Consider the following 21,997-nt stretch of genomic DNA (forward strand, 5'->3'; position numbering starts at 1 on the left):
TACTCCGGTTGAGAGTAACCGTAGTTTTTTTTTTAATTGCTCCCCGCCAGTGCTAGGAAATTCGCACCAGGAGGGAGCATGCACATAATGCCTTCTGACATCTTGCACGTAATGAACAATTGCGGCCTTCACTCATTGTCTTGCTATGTATTGGCTAGCAGAAAACATTCAGGTTTTTGCTAAATCCTGAGATCCGTTTTGAAACAAAATATGTTTTTTCTGAGAACTGTTCTGCTTTTCATGCATGTCAAGGACTGAACAACAGTTGCCTAAACTGAAGTTTTGTATGTGAATTGAGTAAATAGTTGCCTCTATCACTGGGTTAATGACCTTTTTTTTTTTTTTTTTCTGTAACGAGAGACAGCTTAGCTACTTTCTAGTGGATGTGGCAACCAGGGTTTCCCAAGAGATGTTTGCTTGCTGCTGAGAACATACTGAGATGCCAGTACCCATTACTGCCCATTATCAGGATGGCAAGAGTTCTTGTCTACTCCTACCCCTTAAGGGAAAATGTAAATCACGGCCATGATTGTAATCACTTACCTGATAACCCCAGGTTAAAGCCAAAGTTTTTAACTAACAAGCAAAATAAAAGACCTTTTCACTTTAATGCACATGCATCTGCCCAGGGCATAGAAGAAAGGGAAGCAGAGGATAGCTTTATGGTGCTCATTAAGGGTAAGGACACACTGGACGATTTGTCGCCAACGTTTTTAAAAAGCAAATCGCGGCGACATATCGCTCGTTTTGTCTCTGAACAAAAACAAATGAAAGACGCCAGCTCCTGTGCCCACAGCGCGTTTGTGAATCGCCTGTAGCTCCAAAACGCACTGAGACCCTTTTCCGAGCGATTTATCAGAAATAGCATGTACTTAGAAAAGCACTGAAATCTCCTAGACACGCACACACATACAGATAAGTAGCAGCAATTGTATTCAAATTAAAATGCGAACGCAATGACGCAAGAACGTAAAGACGCCAGGTTACAGCGGGAAGCACAAACCGTTTCCGGTTTGGGTGGAGCACGTACCGCACAGAGTAATGGGATACAAATCGCTCTGTGCCAATAGTCGCTGTGAATCGTCTGTTCAAAAAAGACGATCGTCTTGTCGCCGTGATTTACTTTTTTAAAATGTTGGCGACAAATCGTCCAGTGTGTCCTTACCCTAAGAAGAACACCAGGCTGGTGCAGTTTTCTGCTAACTGGAGCACTGGCCTGGTTTGAATAAGTGAGTGCAATCATTGGGGGTGTCTAACATTTGGCAGCCTCCAGTAACTAAAACTGGCCATACATGGGCTGATACAAGCTGTATGGGGCCCTCCGACGGGCTTCCCTGATCGATATCTGGCAGGGCTAAAAATCCCATTGGATTGCGGACCACATCTGTTCATTGATGCAGTCCTACGATCCGATGCCTGTACTCCTGCATTATGATCCTATCGTGGACCCTAGGTTCAATCCGATATCGCCCACCTCAAAGTGGGCATATCCGAGAGAGATCCTCTTCGCCAAACGAGCGGATCTCTGTGTGTGTGGCCACCTTGATGCTTTCCTTCTCCACAACTCTAAGCTAATCTTAAGTATCTTTTTCTTTACCATACTGTCATCTCCCTGGTTCCAGGATCCAACATTCTCTTATGAGAGTTCTGACCATGCATTCTGGCAGTTGCAACTCATATGCAGAAAGTCAAATAATCAATGGTAGACGCCTGTAAGGGTGGTGGCACATGTGCAGATTCAGGGGAGATTAGTCGCCCAGCGGCAAATGTCCTTCGGGCGACTAATCTCCCCCCGAAATATCTTCCGCCGGCAAGAATGTGAGTCGCCTGTGGATGGCAATCGGATTGCTTCGGTTTTCCAAAGTCGCCAAAAGTTTTTTTTCGTGAGGCAAGAGTTTCATTTTGTAGATAGACCATGGCCCAACAAGCTGCTTTTATTATAAACCAATGCCTCCCCCCCCCCCCCCGAAACACCAAAGTGATATCATCAGAAATCCATAAACGACAAAGCCATTATCTGGGACAGTAGGAATCTTAAATGATGTAATCCAAGGGCAGGTGGGAGACCTGAAAAGCAAAATACTCTGCAATTTTCCAGGACTCTGTTCCATGGAGCCATGCACATATGTCCTATGGCTTGCATCTGATTGTTGCGCAGCATCAACATTTACTAAATGAAAATCTATTACAAAGCAGATGTCTGATAACTTCATACCCTGAAACCTGATGCTTTACTTGCACAACCCCTGTACATTTGTGATGCCAGCAGGTATGTTTAGGAGAAACGTGGAATTCAGTGAAAACCACCAGATTTTCTTTACTATACCCTGCCCTGTCTAGTGTTGCCTACTAGTTCATAGTTTTTTTTATGGTACTCTGCTGTGATTAACCTGGATAATTACAATCACTGAAATCGGTTGTCAGGGGATGCTGGGAGTTGTATTTGACTTAAAGCTTAGCATCTCTGCTCCATACAGTACGATCATCTGTGTTGTTTCTGTTGGTTTGTATGAGAGTAAGGATGCATTTGGACTGTACGTTCTTACTCTCTACCAGGTACATAATGCCCCTTGTTATGATTTATCCTTAAAGGGGGGGTTCACCTTTGAGTTAATTTTTAGTATGTTACAGAATGGCCAATTCTAATCAACTTTTCAATTGGTTTTAATTATTTATTTTTATAAATTTTACAATTATTTGCCTTCTTCTGATTCTTTCCAGCTTTCAAATGGGGGTCACTGACCCCCCATCTAAAAACATTTGCTACAAATGTATTGTTATTGCTACTTTTTATTACTTATCTGTCTATTTAGGCCCTCCCCTATCCATATTCCAGTCTCTTATTTAAATCAAGCTATGGTTGCTAGGGTAATTTGGATCATAGAAACAAGATTGCTGAAATTGCAAACTGGAGAGCTGCTAAAACTACAAATAATAGAAAATGGAAACCGATCACAAATTGTCTCCGAATATCACTTTCTACATCATACTGAAAGTTAGCTTAATGGTGAACAACCCCTTTAAGTGGCCTGATTTGGGCACCATTACTAAAGCACGTTTCATTAGGAAGATTTATTCAAGATAACCGAATATAATTATCAGTCTGGCATATTCAGATGCCACTGGAGGCAAAGTTTTTACTACAGTTGTAATTGCAGACGGACAAAGGTGATTCCCAGACTTAATCTGGATCTCCTAAGGGCAAAAGGACAATTTCAAGCTTTTTGTTCCTACAGCAATTACTCACCTTGTTTGTTGGGAGGCAAAACACTCCAAATTGTTCCCTTTCAAATTTATGGTCATTATTTGCACACAATTGTTGCTCTGAAACTGAGATTGCCTTGTTTTTGAGCAGCCATCCCTTCATAAATGAGTATTCCAGTGCTTGCAAGTGATTGTCAATAGATACTAATTTCAAGTATTGTGTCCCCTGTCCCTAAAACTACGAAGTGATCAAACAATACTAATTTGGGGACCCCCTGACACGCTCGTATATTCCACTTCATTCAGGACTTACAAGGAGTGCTGGAGGCCCAAAGGACGGCCCTGTGATTAAAGGACCAGTAAGATCAAACTTTTTTTAAAAAAATTTGTTAGTTTACAACAAAAAGAAAACACCCAAGACAAATTATACTTTAAATTCACAAAGTCTTTATTAAGAAATAACCAAAACTCCGCCTCCCCTCCTCTTCAGAAAAGGCAACAGGGCAACCATCCATCCTTCGGCGCTCCCTGGCTATTCTACTGACAGCATGCAGCTGGCAAGCCCCCTGGATACCGCTCCCATAGGCCAAGGCATGTACTCTTACATCGGGCTGATCACCATGTCCATCCTGCAAAGCCCCAAGAAGCCTGCTGCTTGACAAGCGGATGCACAGACTCTCACAGAACCTGTCTCAGTGCGGCTGGGATGCTGCTCCTGAAGGTTGAGAGGACCGGGCTGAGCCAGAGCCGCCACTAGCCATCTCTCCCAGGGAAGAAGCTCATGCCTTGGCTTGTAGAGCGGTATCCAGGGGGCTTCCCAGCCGCATGTTGTCAGTAGAATAGCCAGGGAGGAGAAATCGAGTTCCACGGTACGTTCTACACGATCTGCAAGTGTATGACTGCCTAAGTGTTCTTAAAGTGGGTCTTTAAAACTATATCATTATAATTTCCACTTCAGTATTTCCACTTGGTTGTACGTTAAACACTTGAACTAAATAGGCAGGGTCGCATGTAGGGGCTTTCTTATTCTTGCACAGCTGCTCCTTCCCTTCCATCCTAACCTTTTGCTCATTCTATTAAATGATCAAATACCTTCTCTAAACTCTTATGCCCTGCATAAGAAATATTTCATCATAGCAGTCTGTATTCCATCTACAGATCCATTCCACAGGAGTTCTATGCACCTTATTTAGACATGCTGGCCTAGGAGAGCTCTTGCTTATGCAAGAAACATTTTTCCCCTATGATGAAGCCATGTGCAACCATCAGTTTCCTCCAACGGATACTAAATTATAGTTTTATTGCCTGCCCAGCCTGTGATCTATACTCCTTGAGGACTTTCACCTTCCAAACACTTTTTTTTCAGTTTAGTCGTTTTCAGGTTGTTCACCAGAAAAAAAAGTACTTTTTCAGTTGCTTTCCATTTTTTTATAAATTTTCCAAAATTGAAGTTTAAAGTTTAGGGGGTAATTTATTAAAGTCCGAATGCTGAAAACTGGAAAAATTCGAATTGTTTTACTATGAGCAAAGTTTTTAGTGGAAAAAAGATTTATTATACCCCCCAGGCTGCAAAAAGTTTGAATCCGAAAAATCCGCCATCTCGGACCTGCTGAGGTTGTAAATGGGAGAGGTCCCTATCCCGTTTGGAAATTTCGGTGGTCTGCTCTGGAATTAGGCCAAAAGTTTGACTATTTCAGTCTTTTCGGACAAAAACTCAGGCTTTTCGGGAGTAAGACACAAAAAAAACTGAGTGATTCGGGGGGAAAAATCGGAAAAAATTGTACGATACTGGTTTTCACTTACTAGTTTTACCCCGATCCGATTAATTCAAGCCTTTTTTTCATAATACATAAGGTCCAATCGTGGATTCTAGTTTGGTTGGACTTTTTTTATTCAAATAATCAGAAAATTCGGATTTTGATAAATAACCCCCCCCCCCCCCTAATGTTCGTGTCTCTGGTGTAAATCTGGCAGCTCAGTGATCCAGGAGCAGATTCTGAACTGTTACAATTTGCTTCATTTAGTGGCTACATGAGCTGATACATTTCTCAGCAGTATCTGTAAAATATTAGCAACAATCATATCCATTCTAACTAGGGATGCACCAGGATTCGGTTCGGCCAGGATTTGGCCTTTTTTGGCCGAATCCTTCTGTCTGGCCGAACTGAATCCTAATTTGCATAAACAAATTAGTGGCGGAGCGAAAAAACGCGTGACTTTTTGTCACAAAACAAGGAAATAAAAATGTTTTACCCTTCCCAATAAATCTTTTTTCCACTAAAAATTTTGCTCATAGTAAAACCATATGCATATGCAAATTAGGATTTGGTTCGGTATTCGGCCAAATCCTTCGTGAAGGATTCAGGGGTTCGGCTGAATCCAAAATAGTGGATTCGGTGCATCCCTAATTCTAACAGTTGCCTTTAATGAATTCTGCTGAGCAGGGACAAACATAACAAATGTATCAACTAAATGTATCAATTTAAACAGTTAAAGAGTCGGCGACCCACCCTCCCAGAGCTGCTTTAGAAATGAAACTTTACACTGCAATATTAGAAAAACGTTCACAAACAGACTTTTTGCAATTACTTTCTATTTTCTATTTCAATTCAGTTGTTTTTAGTTAGTTTGTTTACTAGAAATAAAGTCTTTTTTTCAATTACTTTCCATTACTTATTTTTTTACTAAGTTTAAAGTTTAATGTCCCTGTCTCTGGTGTTTCAGTAGTTTCAGCAGCTCAGTCATTCAGGCGCAGACTCTAAACTGTTGATACATTTGTCAGCAGCATCTCTGGAGTATGAGCAACTTTTGTATCAAGTCTAACAGCTGCCTGTAATGATAGCCAAAGATTCTGCTCCACAGGGACAAAGATAAGAAATGTATCAACTAAATGTATCAAATTAGAACAGTTTACAGGGTCGGCGACCTCCTTCCCAGGGCTGCATCAGAAGGTGAAAAATGACACTTTACACTTCAATATTGGAAAAACGGTAACACATAGAAAATAGAAAGTCATTGGAAAAAGTCATCGTTTCTGGTGATCTATCTGAAACCAACTAGTTGTTTGAAGGTGAACCACCCCTTTAAGAACCTTTTACCTGACTATAATGAAAGTCATCAGGAGCACAGCAAAACTGCTCAGAAAGAATTGAGCTGACTCATATTATATTGTGAACACAATAAAGCTATGCCATGTCAAATATAATGCTCCAAACAGAGCGTGCCCATGTAAGCACAACATGGGAAGGGCCCTAATATCCTTCCCTTCATTCTCTAACTCTAGTTTAGTTCGTTTTAAGTCTCCTGTTTGTTAAAATATTATTTTAAAGCATTCCGTAACTTGCTTAATTGATGTATTTTTTTTTACTGTGTTTATTAATGCTTAATTAGTTTAATTACATTCATTTACATGTTAGCACTGGGCAGCTTTATTCATGTACCTACTTCTGTTTACTTATTTGAGTGGCAGCTGCCATTGCAACCAGCCTGGAGCGTGATATGCTGACACAATTTGCAGTTGTTCATCATTTAGCAATTTATTAAAACATAACATTTTTTGGGAATAAATTAGGTGGAGCTGCGGGGCACAGTTGGATTACATTTACAGACCAATATACTCTGAAATGGTTCTTTTGAAAATGGCCATCCACTCTCAGCAAGGACATTAAGGGTAAGGCCACACTGGGCGTTTTGGGGAGATTTGGTCGCCTGGCGTTTAATCGCCTCGTCTTTGCGGCGACCAATCTCCCTAAACGCCTTCCCTCACTCTGAGCCGGCTAAAATGAAAAAACGCCGGCACTAATCACAAGCGGTGATTGGTTTTCGGAAGTCGCCTGAAGTTTCCTCGTGAGGCAACGTCAAGTGACTTTGGAAAACGAACTGCCGCGTGTGATTAGCGCCGGCGTTTTTTTCATTTTAGCCGGCGCAGAGTGAGGGAAGGTGTTTGGGGAGATTGGTCGCTGTAAAGACGAGGCGATTAGTCGCCAGGCGACCAAATCTCCCCAAAACGCCCAGTGTGGCCTTACCCTAAATAGCCAGATGTTTGGAAATGTAGTCAAAATCAGCCAAATTGCCCAACGCAATCCGTCTGTGTACTGTATATGCCTAGCTAGTGAATTTTATACTTAAGTGCTCCAACAACACCTTTAATTCTTCTTGCTTTTATTTTGTGTTACTCTCACTTGTGGCCCCTGTAACCAGAAAGGAAACTGGCTGGGTGGCTATTTTCTGTTTATTTTTTTTGTTCATACACTTTTTTCCTTTCATCTTGTCTGTCATTCAAACCGCTGGGCAGTGTTGTTTTGTATCTGTATTTTTTCAGGGGAAAAAAAAACATTGTGACAAATTTCCTTAAATGGTTTTCCATTATAGAATTGTGTGGAACTTATGGTAATTAGGCTGAGGCACAGTGGGTGTTCTGGTGCCCAAAACATTTGCTGAATGATGGATGCATAGGATTTTCCATGCATCACTGTAACGAGCTGACTGTTTTCCACCATTGGCAGCCAAAACATATTGTACATCCATGTTGCTTTTTCCTGCATGGGGGATAGCAGCTGAAAGCACAGGGATTACTTATAATAATGGGAAATTATTGCAAACAAGAGACTGTCTCTGCACAAAGTGTTTTCAGTGTCGCCATTGAAGATCACAATTTGTTTGCTCTGAGTGGCATGGCAGTCGAAACAAATCATGGGCCGCATTAGGAAGTATAAAAAGCAGATATGTATAAAACTAATAACCCCATAATAAAGTTCCTGTGCCTATATTGTTTTTCACCCAGTTGCACCTATTACTCTGATTAATTAGTATAAAGTGTGTTTTGCTGATACAAGGGGAGCCCTGTTATTTTTATTATTATTAACAACACATATTTACTCAAGCTCAATGGAAAGAAAAGAGGTTCAGAATGACTCAAGCCGTCTATACACATACCAAAAATATCATCCATTTCATATGATTATAGGTATGTTTATGGTAGCCTGCCGATATCCTTGTACTACGGATATCTGAATTTGTGGATTCATATCACACTCTCCTCTACACTTTTATTATTATTTATGCCCTTCCCATGAATGATCAAAACAATAAAATGTTGGCTACACCATGCATCTACTGTTAAATATAGATGTACCAATAATATCATACAAAACTTAAGTTTCGTACGATATTCAGTGCGTGTATGGTGGCTGATGAGAAGACCAATATGGCAGAAGATTTGGATATCAGTTGGCTCGTAGATCGGGCTGGCCAGAAAGTTTTGATGGCACCCAAACATCGGCCACTATTGGTGCTGAATCGTTGGATAAGGGTAGACCAATGGTCGCAGGAAAGATAGTAATTGTTATGGCCACCGTTATGCTCTTCATTGGCCTGTGGGCTGATTGGTCGGACAGAGTTCCTGATCGACCCTTAAGGTGGCCATAGACGCACCAATAATATCGTACAAAATTAAATTTCGGACAATATTCGCTGCGTGTATGCCGGGAAACGAGCCAACCGATGTCCGCAGAAGACTTGGATATCAGTCAGCTTGTCGATCGGCCAGTCAGAAAGTTTCAATCGGGTGCCTTTTGAAGGCACCAGAAAATCGGCCATTGTTGGTGCTGAATCATCAGATACAGGTAGAATTGTATTGTTTCTGCCTGTATATCTGACGATTCAGCAATACATGTATGTATTGAAACGAATAATCTTTCGTGGAAAGATCGTAAGTGGAATGTCTATGGCCACCTTTAGACTAGTCTGCATAATGCTAAAATTTAAGGTTTCTGGATTTTAAACACTTTTTGGAACTATTTTTTTCCCCCTGAAAAGTGAACGTTTGCCTCTTTGGCCCTGGCTTAGAGGTGTGTTGTATTCTGTGAGAACTGCTCAAAGATAAAAGCTAGGCTTGGTGTGTCTTCTTATCAAAGCAATATATCTCTGCACCTCCTTTATGATACAATTGTATCTTTAGAGATGACTAATCTATTTAAAGTTATGCAGACATGGTGTAAGTAATCTGTCTGAACAAGGCATGGGGTGGGAAGAACAAAGGAATACGATACAGTTCGCAACACACAGAGCAATTTATATACTGCCTGTAAGGTCCCATGAAAAGTCTCATATCTGGCGCCATCACAAGGCTATTGCTCGTTAAAGTAATGTTAATGAGCGCTTCTCTCTGGTGGCCACTAACAGACCAGGTTTGAATACCTCCCTCTTTCAGCAAAGCTGGCTTTTAATAGATTCCTAAATCCAAATATAAACCAGCATTAACCTTTCCTTGATTATTCATGGCGTATGTATCATTTTTTTATTGTTGCAGCTTTTTCTGACACCATATGCATTGATAAAGCAGAAAACCATCTACGGTAGAATCCTCATTATATGTTTTTCAGGGCACCAAAAAAAAGTAGTGTCAATTCAGGAAAATGTATTATGCATAATATATAGGGAGACAACAAATATATGATTTAAAATTAGGGAAAACTTATACACAGAGAATGTAAAATTGGTTCCCTGTACAGCTATGGGATCCTTTACCCGGAAACCCATTATCCCGAAAGTTGTCTCCTCCCATAGACTCCATTTTATCCAAATAATCCAAATTTTTAAAAATGATTTTATTTTTCTCTGTAATACTTTATACATGATCCAAACTAAGATATAATTAATCCTTACTGAAGGCAGAACCAGCCTATTGGGTTTATTTAATGTTTATTTGATTTTCTAGTAGACTTCATAGCCAACAAATCGCCAGAGAATTTACAAGTATGGGGATCACTGCATGTAAAATTAGATTTTTATGATCTATGACAACTAAGTGGTGACCATAAATCCTGTTTTAGTGGTGTAGTGCACTGGTTGTGCCCTGTGCAAGTTCAACACTTGGCTAGACTGGCGTTTTGCTCTGATTATTATTTATTATATTCACACATTGTATTCAATGTACTATAGCAAAATTTCATGGCAGGTGAGTAGCTGTAAGGACGCCTGGCCATACTGTAGAAAACACACTTATGAAATAAAGTGTATTCATTCATTTTGTATAAAAAGAATGTTGTGTAGTAAAGTATTCACTGGCTCTTATTATTCCAGGTAATGCCAGGAAGCAAAGCTGCAGTTGCGGATCTGTGTATCGGAGATGTAGTCATTGCTATTGATGGGGAAAACACAGATCGAATGACTCATTTAGAAGCACAGAATAAAATTAAGGGCTGTGAAGATGAATTAATTCTCACAATAAACAGGTAAGGCGGTCTGCTTCTCTGTTCATATAAACCTGATGAATCCTGTGTAAAATATCACTCTTACTTTCTTGGATGTTACTGCTGTTAAGATCTACTAAAATGTGGGCAATGCAATACTATATTGAGGTTTTATAGTCACCTTCATCAATATTCTATCACACAGTGTCCTAGGGAGCGTGACAGCCACTATAACATTCTCTCTGTAGCTCATTAGGACCTGCGGTGTATCATCCAGAAACCAAAGAAAGAGGGTTGAGGACACTGAGCAAACAGGCTTGGATGGGATTAGTATCTGAAACCCATCTTAAATCCACATGTCAAACTCTTACACTAACAATGGAATGTATAGTTCAACAGCAGGAGAAAAAATTGCAACTAGACCAGGGTCTGTATATGTTTTCAATTTGTTGCTGAAATACAGAACCCAGAATTGTGACTTGTGTCGGCAAAGCCCAGCATTAGCCTCATGACCCGAAGTACCAACTCTTGGCATCTGTCTTGTGAGATGATGTGGCTCTAGAGAACTTCTCTACATGAAAACTTGGATGCGGATGCAAAAGTTCAGCCCCAAAGAATACAATATTGGTTTTATAGAAGTCCTTATCACCTTGCCTCCTTTAGCTGCATCAATCAGTAACACAGAAGGAATAGTCAGAGTTATCCTTTGTTTATGCTATACCTGTTCTTCGGCAGGAACATCTTAATTTATGAAAATTTCCAATTCAGCACTGGAAACCAGTTATCATACATATACATATCATTAGGTTTATTTTACTAATGGAACATATTAGAATAAGTCCTCACTCTGTTACATGCCACACAAATATATGATTAGCAGTCACAGGCTGTACAGAGAAAGAAAGCAGAAAAGCAGGTTTTCTTCTAGGTCGCAGGATAAAGTATACTTCTATAACTGGTTCTTGGCAGCATAATACAGTCCTGTACACTCTGGGGCAGATTTATTAAAGGTCGAATAGTAAATTAGAATTTACGATTGTCAAAATTCCAACAATCCCAGTATTCGAATGTAAATTTGAATGTGAGATTTATCCCACCTCGACCATGGAAACATTCCTAATTAGAATATTTGCCACCTAAAACCTGCCTAGTTCGTGTACAAGTCAATGGCAGAGATCTGTTTAAAGATGTTAATAGCCTTCCTGACAGTTTTTTTTAAACGCAATTCGTACGAATCAAATACAATTTGAATGCTTGTGTTGGAACCATTAGATCGAATATTAAGACATTCAAATTTTTTATGAAAGAACATCCCCGTCGAATTTTGAGTATATTCAAATTAAAAAAAATTCGACCTTTTGATAAATTGGCCTCCCCGTGTCATGAGTTCTATATTGGCATTATTTCTCACCAGTGGCCCTGTATTCTGGACTTGTGCCTCTTTCTCTGCACAGCAGGCCCCCTCTCTGGGCCAAACTCAGCTGGGTTCCCTCTGCTCTGGATTCTGATTATATCCAGCCAGCTGAAAAGCCCCATATAAATATTAAAGTTCTGGAACCATGGCTATCTGAGGAGAATGCATCGGCTGAGGTTGTTGTCTTTGTAATGTCAAATTACTAATATGCAGTGAGAGAATATTTATTTGCCCAAAGTTTACAAATAGAAAAAGACATATGATCTCACCCTTAAAACCTTTTCAAAATTATGTTATGTGTTGCTGGCCGTTAATAAATCTCACACCCACAACATTACTGCTGTTAATAGCAACATTTGGAAAAACCATATAAACGACTGGTTGCCCCAGACATGCTATTATTTAACACATGAAGGCCTTTCAGCAAGAGCCGCTTGTTTAGCTGGAAGAGAAGGTGGTAAGAGATGATGTATTGGTACAATGAGCTGTTAATTATTAACATAAGTACACAATACAGCTCAGTATATAAGAATCAGCTGATTTAGTAAAAGCATTGATGTGTGCGTTCATAGATTGGATAATGCTTAGAAACATCACATTTTCTGCCCCGTAAAAACCATGGATTATTTTTGAAAGTGCAAAATGCTCTTAAATTAGTTAGGATTTAATGGCCACAAAAGGAATTTTCTCGAGATGTGAAGCAAGCTGGCGGACTGTTAGTTCTCACCTCATAATTCATAAATAAGTTATTTTTTCCTCCTGTTGAGAGCAAAGGAAATACATTTTCCGGGTCTCTGTCAGTACTTGATAGCATATGATTTGACCATGTCCAATCCTAAAGCTGGGACCTGAAAGCCTGTAGCAATACATTTATGCGGGACTGTCACACAAGATCAATCTAAACAACGTTGCAACTGGTCTTATATTATTCTGTATTCCTCCGTGCTCACCCAAGCAACCACACAATAGACTGTATAGAATGTATTCATATTATTATTTTTCTCATACTAATTTTCCCAGCTGTCTTTCTCTAGCAACCTGACATAAAAGTTAAACATTGTCTCCATCAACCAATATATCTATTGCATTTTTATTTCTGAGTATCTCCTACAGTTATGCATCCTATCTGTTCTAACTGAAGATAAATCCTCTTTTCATGTAATACAGTTTAGCCTGCATTCCAAATCCCTGGTTTTGCCTGGAGGCAGCAAGAGAATGACTGGCTATGATCTAGTCAGTTAGTGAGTGCTCTACAGACCTGGGAAGTAAACTAGTTACCACTGGGTTGTTACTTAGGGCTGTAGTTGCCCTTTACTATAGCATTAGTGATAGGACAGTCTGTTTATACATCATTTATTTTTAACTGGAGTCTGGGAAATCTTGTTTAGCAGTTGGCACTGAGCAGCATTCTCAGTCTCGTAACAAATAAACAATTCCTAATATTCCCTTCCCTCACATTCCTGCCTACTGTCATTTGTCACTTTAGTTTACAATCGGAATATTAATAGTCCTTTTTCATGGGGATTTTTATTGCTATTGCAGGCAGTTTCTATAATAAAGACACTCTATCATCAGAAAAATCAGTTGGACTATTTTGAAAATAAATAAGCATTTTTCAAGCTCATTAGATGAACTGCTTTTGATAACAGATCAAAATATCAATCGCTTCTTCATTCTGAGCTGCATTAGTTTATACAAACTGATTCTGGCAAAGTCTGAAACAGAAAAAACCTGGCAACATACTGGCTGAACCTTGGACTATCTAACTGAAGCGTGAGATTTTTGTTGTGAGTAACAGGTATGGTGGGTTGGTGCAACATATAAATGGCAGTACTACAATGCTTACTGCGACAACCAGATTCTGGGGGCTTTCTTATTGTTTTATATAACAATATATTGTTCATAACATTGCGGCAAGCCCATCCCCACCACAACCATTGGCCATTTGCTCTATTTAAGCTCTGCCCATGGAGGTTATTGCCAAAAAGAACACTCTTCAGCTGTAGTGTATGGTATGGCAATTCATGTGGGTTTAACTCGATAAGCAATAGTCCAATGAAATCCCCATTCCTGTGTTTAGCTGGCAGTTACTTTCTAACTGGTTTAGCAACTCTGTTTTGCTTTGCTGCCAGCTCTTAGCCAATAAAGTTATGACAAAGGCTTCATTCTTTCTTCATTTTTTTTTATTTTTTTTGGTTTGGCTTGCTCATTCTTATCCCAGATTCCAGTCCAAATCATTAGAAGAGGGAGCAACTACCCCAATCACCTCTGCTCTCCTCGTGCTTCATGTATAGCCTGCCCCCCTCAGGCACACACATAGATGCATTGGTCAAAAAACACCGACCAATCAGAGGGAGCAGAAAAATTGATAAAATATCACCTTTAATAGTTCATCTTTAAAGGAGAAGGAAAGCTATGGAGGCATTTTATTGCCAATAGATTAGCTGCAATAGTGCAAGCTAGAATACTATATTTATTCTGTAGAATGTTTTACCATACCTGAGTAAAAAGCTCTAGAAACTCTCTGTTTGTTTAGGATAGGATCTGCAGTATAAATGTGGTGTGACATCACTTCCTGCATGAGTCTCTCCCTGCTCTGGGCTCAGATTACAGTAGAGAAGGGGGGGGGAAGAGGAACAAACTGAGCATGCTCTTGCCCAGGGCAATGAGGTTTAAGCTGAAGGCAGGAAGTCTGATACAGAAGCCCATGTGTACACAATAGAAGAAAAGAAATGCAGTGTTTCTTTTGACAGAGGACTCAGAGCAGCACTACTTTGCGGGTTTACTGGTATATTTAGATGGACCTTTCTTATAAGCCTTACTTAGTTTTAACCTTTCGTTCTCCTTTAAACAAATCCAAATCATCCCAACACAGAACTGTAAATCAAACGCTCATAGGTTTTGTGACCTCTCGCCACTTCCTCAGAAGCAATCCCAGATTCCAGCATCGAAACACGTTTAGCCTTCCAAAAGCATGTTGTCCCTCCTAGGAACTAGGGCATACAAAGTGTGTACCCTCTGCTACTCTATTTCAGTTTGTATAAATTAGTGTTACACAGCTATTCAAGGAGATTAGTTCTGGCTATACAAGTGCCAATATTATCTGCCAACTTGGGGTTGTATACAGGGGCAAACTATTGGCCTGTCTGACTTATCTCGGGTATTAACTCAATTTTGTTCAACATGTGGGTGACCAATTTGAATAATAATACAATTGTTGGTCACCTTGCCAAAGTAGCAGGTGTATGACCAGCTTTCCCCCTCTGTGACAAATTGGATAGGCTTCTCAAATGTTTTCTGCCTACCTCTGGGTTAACCAGCAGTTCGGCATAAAAACTATGAACTTGATGAATGTGTGTCTTTTATTTTTCAATCTACGTTTTACTAGTTTATTGCCATTGCTTTCTTTGCCCTCCTTAGCTTATAAAAAGGAACCGGCTCAGGGACGCAAGGCTTGAGTGGGCCACATAACTTTGGTACATACTTTCTTTTTATAAGGGAGCATAAAGGCTAGAACATTTCATTAACTTATGGGCTCAGTTTAGGGAGTTTTTATGGCTGATTTTATGAACCCTTCTTCTTTAAGGAACGACAATAATTTTCAGATTATTTTCATTTCAATCCATTTACTGCAAAGCTTGTTGGGCACTTGATTTTGTGAAGGCTACATGCTGAACTCCAAAGTGCGCTGTTTTCCTAATGACCAAAAAGAGCAATAAAAAGATGGTCATTCTCCTGTACAATTAAAGTGCTGGGAATACTTCATTATTCTATAGTTTGAATTTTAGTAGATCTGCCCCTAAATCTTGCATTGTTGCATGTTTGCAATTGTAAGCATTTTTGCCCTCCCCAATAAGGATGTGGCTGATTTGAAGCATCCTGCAGCACCCCAAAAGTTAGAGGCATTGAGTCCCCTACAACTGTCAACCTTAAATCAGGGGTGCCCAAGACGTCCCAAGTCCCCTTTAAAGGGATCCTGTTGTGGGAAAACATGTTTTTTTCAAAACGCATCAGTTATTAGTGCTACTCCAGCAGCATTATGCACTGAAATCCATTTCTCAAAAGAGCAAACAGATTTTTTTATATTCAATTTTGAAATCTGACATGGGGCTAGACATTTTGTCAATTTCCCAGCTGCCCCTGGTCATGTGACTTGTGCCTGCACTTTAGGAGAGAAATGCTTTCTGGCAGGCTGCTGTTTTTCCTTCTCAATGTAACTGAATGTGTCTCAGTGGGGCATGGGTTTTTACTATTGAGTGCTGTTATCTTGTGTTAGGGAGCTGCTATCTGGTTACCTTCCCATTGTTCTTTTGTTTGGCTGCTGGGGGGAAGAAGGGAGGGGGGTGATATCACTCTAACTTGCAGTACAACAGTAAAGAGTGATTGAAGTTTATCAGAGCATGACTTGGCCACATACTATGGCCATGCTGATTAAATATAAGGAACTTCATGCAGAGTTATTATACTCTGGTATCTGGTCAAACTGTACAACACAGGTCATGAGCTGCCAGTCACGTGTTCAGCAAATCTAGAAGCAACTTTCTATCAACATCATCTAATTGCAGGGATTGTAACAACTCTTTCTGATTGTTTTCAGGGCTGAATCGAAAATATGGTCTCCTCTTGCCTCTGAAGATGGAAAACCAAATCCATATAAGATGAACTTAGCAAGTAACCCACAGGTAATCACGTCCTTCCCGTTTCACTTACTGTCCTGACAGCTTTATGTAGAAATTGCTATAAATTCCTAGCTCTTCAGTTATGCAGGAATAAAAGCAGCCGTATACACACTGTATCAGTGCTCAGCTGCATGGCAATGTGGCTTTCTCTTCACCCCCTTCAATATGGCACAGGGGCTTCTCTTCTATATCAGTGCCCACAAATACTTTCTTGATTTGCTCAGAGCTAACCCAGACCAAACCTAACAGCACCACCATTCTCCTTCAGAGCCAACCACACACTTGACAATACACAATGCTCCTGTTCTATTCAGAGTCACTCTTCTGATTTGGATAGAGATTCCTCCAGGGACTGAGCTGCCATGTCTGATGACAAAAAGCTGGCACAGTGTTATAGTTAGACTCTTTGTGTGTGTCCTGCACAGCAATGTTTATATATGACACAGCTGTGTAAAGCATATCTCCCCTTGGATATTTGTAATTTAACAAGTGATCATTGACCTGCGGATTGGTTGCGATGGGTTACTGCAGCTGGGCAAACGTACCGGCTAATGTAATAAAGTCTTTTGTTTGCCCACATCTAACAACCCATTGCAACGAAGCTGATGTTTGCTCTGATGTTTGAATTCAAGCAGTTTACCAGCAAACGTTGGTTGCTATGGACTTCTAGATAGGTTGCAAACTTAAGACCATTTATTACATAACCTCATTAGGATATTTTATTTTATAAACCCACTAGGTCTTATCTTTGAGGATGGGACATCCAAGTCCACATATTATACAAGAGTTATACGATTACTTTTAAATGAACTCTTAGTGTGATGTAGAGAGTGATATTCTGAGACAATTTGCATTTTAATTTTTTATTATTCATTATCCAAACACACACCCCTCCATACCTTCACATAAATGATATAATATATACCCCACTAGCTGCTTAAAACTGGACGCTGTTGCTGAGTGACATGTCTAAAAGGCTACTGGTTGCTCATCCCTTACTGAACAAACTCTATACACTATGCAATGCCTGATTAAAACATAAGAGAGGGGGCTGAATTACAAACAATCATAAAACCCAGCAGTGCAGTTAACCATAGCAACCAATCTGTGTTTTTATTTTCTAACTTTTTCCCCATTTATCCCCATGGTCTTTCTGTACATGGAATGAGAGAACTTTGAGGACACAGTAACAGCTTTATATATATATATATATATATATATATATATATATATATATATATATATATATATATATATATATATATATATATATATATATATATATATATATTTATAGACTGATGTATCTGTTAATTACAGAATACCTTCAATTTGACCCTAATTTAACCCTGTTAAGGCACGGGGGCACAGCACCTTGCACTGCTCATTTTATCCGTTCTTTGCATTTATTGTAATGCCATCATGCATGCCCTGATGGAGAATGGTCTCACGCCAACCCTCTGCTCTGCCCTTTCACTAATTGCAGCATACAGTATATGAACTCCCAGCATGTTTTTGTGCACGTGTAACAAATATAGTATACACATCACAGAATTTGGGCATGCACACTGGCTAGTTTTGCAATTGTGATGAATAGTGATGGGCGAATTTTCACTAAATGCATTGAAGTCCATGGGCGTCAAAATAATTTTGATGTGCGTCAAATTTGATGCCCGCGACAATTTTTATATGTGCGCTTAGTTTGTCCAAATGCTTTAAAGACAATTTATATGTGCACAACTATTCTGACGCGCACTGAAATTTTTTTTACTTGATGGATTTTTCAGATTTATTCCTTGCCGGAGAAACGTGCAAATTCGTTGTGAATTTGCACCTGCTGAATTTATTCGTCCATCACTAGTGATGAACATATATTCTTTTGGGTCTATGTTTCTACTACATTGTTTTGTAATTTTAACCATTCAAGCTATTGTGGCAACTGATATATGAGCACCCATGTGTGTATGCAGTGCAAAGTAGCTCCTACCAAAATGGGTTTCCGTTTGGGGGAGTGTCTACGGTGGATTGGCCTTCAACAGCAGCTGTTTTTGTAGTCCCAGCAGAAAGTCACATTCTGGACATACTTTGCACTACAGGAAGGGATAGAGAACTTTTCTTTGCTTTTGCTGCTTGTACACTTTAAAGGATTGTTCAGTATAAAAATAAAAACTGGGTAAATGGATAGGCTGTGCAAAATAAAAAATGTTTCTAATATAGTTAGTTAGCCAAAAATGTAATGTATAAAGGCTGGAGCGACTGAATGTCTAATATAATAGCCAGAACACTACTTCCTGCTTTGCAGCTCTTTTGGTTTCCACCAGACAGTAACCAATCAGTGACTTGAGGGGGGGGCACATGGGTTATAACTGTTGCTTTTGAATCTGAACTGCATGCTAAGCATCAATTGCAAACTCACTGTTATGTCCCATGTGACCCCCCTTAAAGTCGCTGACTAACTCAGAGTTAGAGAGCTGAAAAGCAGGACGTAGTGTTCTGTTCTATGTTAGACATCTGCTCACTCCAGCCTTTATAGATTACATTTTTGACAAACTTACTATATTAGAAACATTTTTTATTTTACACAGTTTTTATGTTTACACTGAACTGTTCCTTTAATTATTTTAGTAATTATGAATGAATTAAACAGACCCCACAGTCTTTGGATAGTGTTGTGTGTAAAAACATAGTCATTGAGGATGTCTCCAATATCATGAGTTCTTCCTTTAGAGCCCTTCCAAGTCTTGCAAAACTCTCCTGTCATTGGGAATGCAATCTTTTTTGTGTGTATGGCCAAGGGTAGGGTTGCATGTACATTACACACCATACGTTTACAAAGCTAAGCTGGATACATACTGAGCAGTGCTCACATTATTGCATTTGTCACAGTTATGAGACATCAACCCACAGACTCCATATGCTCCAGAGTCTACTCATGCAGTTGGCAAATCCTGGTGGTGCACAGTGTTTGTGACGGCATTTAGAAAACAAAGAGTCAGCATGGGATTGTCATAACCAGGATCTAAAATCACTTATAAAACATGACGAGAGTGTGACGTTTGAAGAGCTGCCCTTCCTTTCTAGACGGTTCTCCTCTAAGTTTCATTTGAAGTCAGTGTTTGTGCTTGTTGATCTGTTTCCAGAGAGACGGGATGTGATTGCACATCAGCACTGGGTGTGTTAGTGCGCATTAGCTGTGATAAGAGTGTGCTCACACACACAAGCCATAACACGACTATTGTTTGTGTGCTGGAGCCGGCATTACCTCACATCTAAAGAATTGTTTCTATTATTCTTGTGGAAACTGATATTATCCATGTAAGGCTTGTAGCTATAATGGCCATGATGGGCACACTTCAATCACTGTGAATACTTCTGTACTCAGGGGTACTTATTTCATGTTCTACCATACACTTCTTTGTGCAAAAAAGTGAAAGAAAAGTGCACACAAAGTATAATTGTTGAGCACACAGCCAAAAAGAAGGGAACATTGGACCCCATTAACAAAATGAGAAAGATGATTTTGAATACGGTGTACCTTCTGTTAAGGCATAATATACTTACAAACCAGCATTTCTTGGCCTGGCCTGCCCAAAACAAACATTATGTAGACTCAGCTATACTTATTCAAACAACAACAATTACAGAAATTGTTCTCAATATTCCTGGGAAGAGTAGCATTTTGCCTATAAAACTAGCTAGGCCATGCATAATCAAATTTGGTTGGGGAGTTTTACTGATTTGAACTAGTCAATAAGCTGTTTAGACAGATAATATGCAATCCTGGTGGATGAAAGGGGAACTCGCAAAAATGAAAATTTAATGTAAGCTTCATCACACTGAAATAATCAAGTTTATCTTCACTATTCCTCTCTCCGCATCTGGATCTCTTCATTCTGCTTTTATGCAGCAGTTGGGTGTCAGATCTTCATTTACAGTTAGATCCAATATATCTTATAGGGGGGTTTCCTTTCCTAGCAGATGAATTAGAGCTCACTCAAATAACTGATTCCAGTATACACAAAATCTGACTTTGGCACAAATCCTGCATGTAGAGAGACAGGGTTTCTGGTGGATTTTATTAGAGTGAGCTCTAATACATCTTCTAGGCAAACGGAGCCTCCCAACAGATATATTGGATCTAACTGCCAATGAATACCTGACACCCAACTGTTGCATGATTTAATTGATTTTATTTAGAAAGTTTCTTATTTCAGTATGATGAAGCTTATACTAAATTTTCAACGATCGTTCCCCTTTAAGGATTGTTTGTCCGGATGGGAATTTTCCATTGAAATGAAGTGAAGTTGATCACCAGCTGCTCTTCCCGTCCTGCTGTTCCAGTCTCTTGTATGATTGGGCGGAATGAATAGAACAATATGACTGTACGGCCCATTGTACAGTAACCATCCATTTGAACCTTGAACTGAGCAGTTGGAGAATCATACTGGTGGCCCAATGTATGGTCACCTTTAGCTTTCCTAGAGATCCGATGCTCACCTTCTGGGATATAGCAGAACAGCAAGGGCATGAGCTGATCAGACTGGCTTTATGCTGTTCCTCATACATATCTGCAGGGGTGTAACTATAGAGGAAGCAGACCCTGCAACTCCAGGGTGCCCAGGAGGTATAGGGGCCCCATGAATCCAAATAATGAGCAATTTCAACATATATTGGTAAAATAAAGCAACCTCTGAATATGTTTGGGGCCCTAAAATTAATAACACCACTGCATATCTGCTATACATATTCTCTGTAATTGTTAAAAGCTAGGCATTACATTCAGTTGGCTGAAGATAACGTTTTGGTATTCAGTCTGTAAATCTGGTAGTACTTCTATTTATCCATACTCTTGATGTTTGTTGCATGGCATGTGTTCTGGCTGATGTGTCACATCCCACGTGCATGTTAGAGACACTTCTGATTTTCCTTCTGGTCCCCTTGCATGCAGGAATTAAAACAAATAGGAAGTGCACATAATCGAAGTGCTTTGCCGTTCACTGCTGCCTCAGCTTCCAGCACCCCCAAAGTGATCACTGCTCAGTACAACAACCCAGCCGGCCTCTATTCTTCTGACAACATACAGAACTTCAATACTGCTCTGGAGAGCAAATCAACTCCCGTTGCCCAAGTACCAAGCAAAGCGTAAGTATCTCAGTCTGCTCCAGTGTCCTGAACAGACCTCCTAAATGATATCATGAGTATGGTCAGTCGATATCCACTTAGTATGCATAAAGGTTGGGAAGGTTTTCACCATGATCTCCATAGAGATACGAGTCTATAATAATTTCACCTCTTTATGTTCAGTTTGAAGAATATATGTAAACTTCGCTTGTCGGAATCTCTTCGAGTGCTCCTTTTACAGAAAACTAACCATGTGTCTTTTCATTTACCAGAGACCAGTGCAATTTCAGCGTGCTTTCAGCATGACTTACCAGCCACTAAAATCTCCGACAGGTTCCATCAGGTGCTTACATATTAATATCATCGTCTTCCAGTATAATATAGCC

General features: G+C 39.8%; 1 protein-coding gene across 5 annotated transcripts in view; it reads left to right on the forward strand.

The window, feature by feature from the left end:
- pdlim1.S (PDZ and LIM domain 1 S homeolog) overlaps nucleotides 1–21,997 on the forward strand; it is a 41,192-nt gene that overhangs the window by 7,125 nt on the left and 12,070 nt on the right. For 2 of the 5 annotated variants that reach the window (XM_041570431.1, XM_041570432.1), the window contains exons 2-4: nucleotides 10,288–10,439; nucleotides 16,409–16,493; nucleotides 21,884–21,954. In XM_041570431.1, the coding sequence (XP_041426365.1) occupies nucleotides 10,288–10,439; nucleotides 16,409–16,493; nucleotides 21,884–21,954 (308 nt within the window). Of the gene's footprint in view, nucleotides 1–10,287; nucleotides 10,440–16,408; nucleotides 16,494–21,438; nucleotides 21,633–21,883; nucleotides 21,955–21,997 lie in introns of those variants that run through there. The other 3 variants (XM_041570433.1, NM_001088957.1, XM_041570435.1) reach the window with 2 other exon arrangements.

The sequence above is a fragment of the Xenopus laevis genome, chromosome 7S, assembly GCF_017654675.1.
Source record: "Xenopus laevis strain J_2021 chromosome 7S, Xenopus_laevis_v10.1, whole genome shotgun sequence".
NCBI classification, from domain to species: domain Eukaryota; kingdom Metazoa; phylum Chordata; class Amphibia; order Anura; family Pipidae; genus Xenopus; species Xenopus laevis.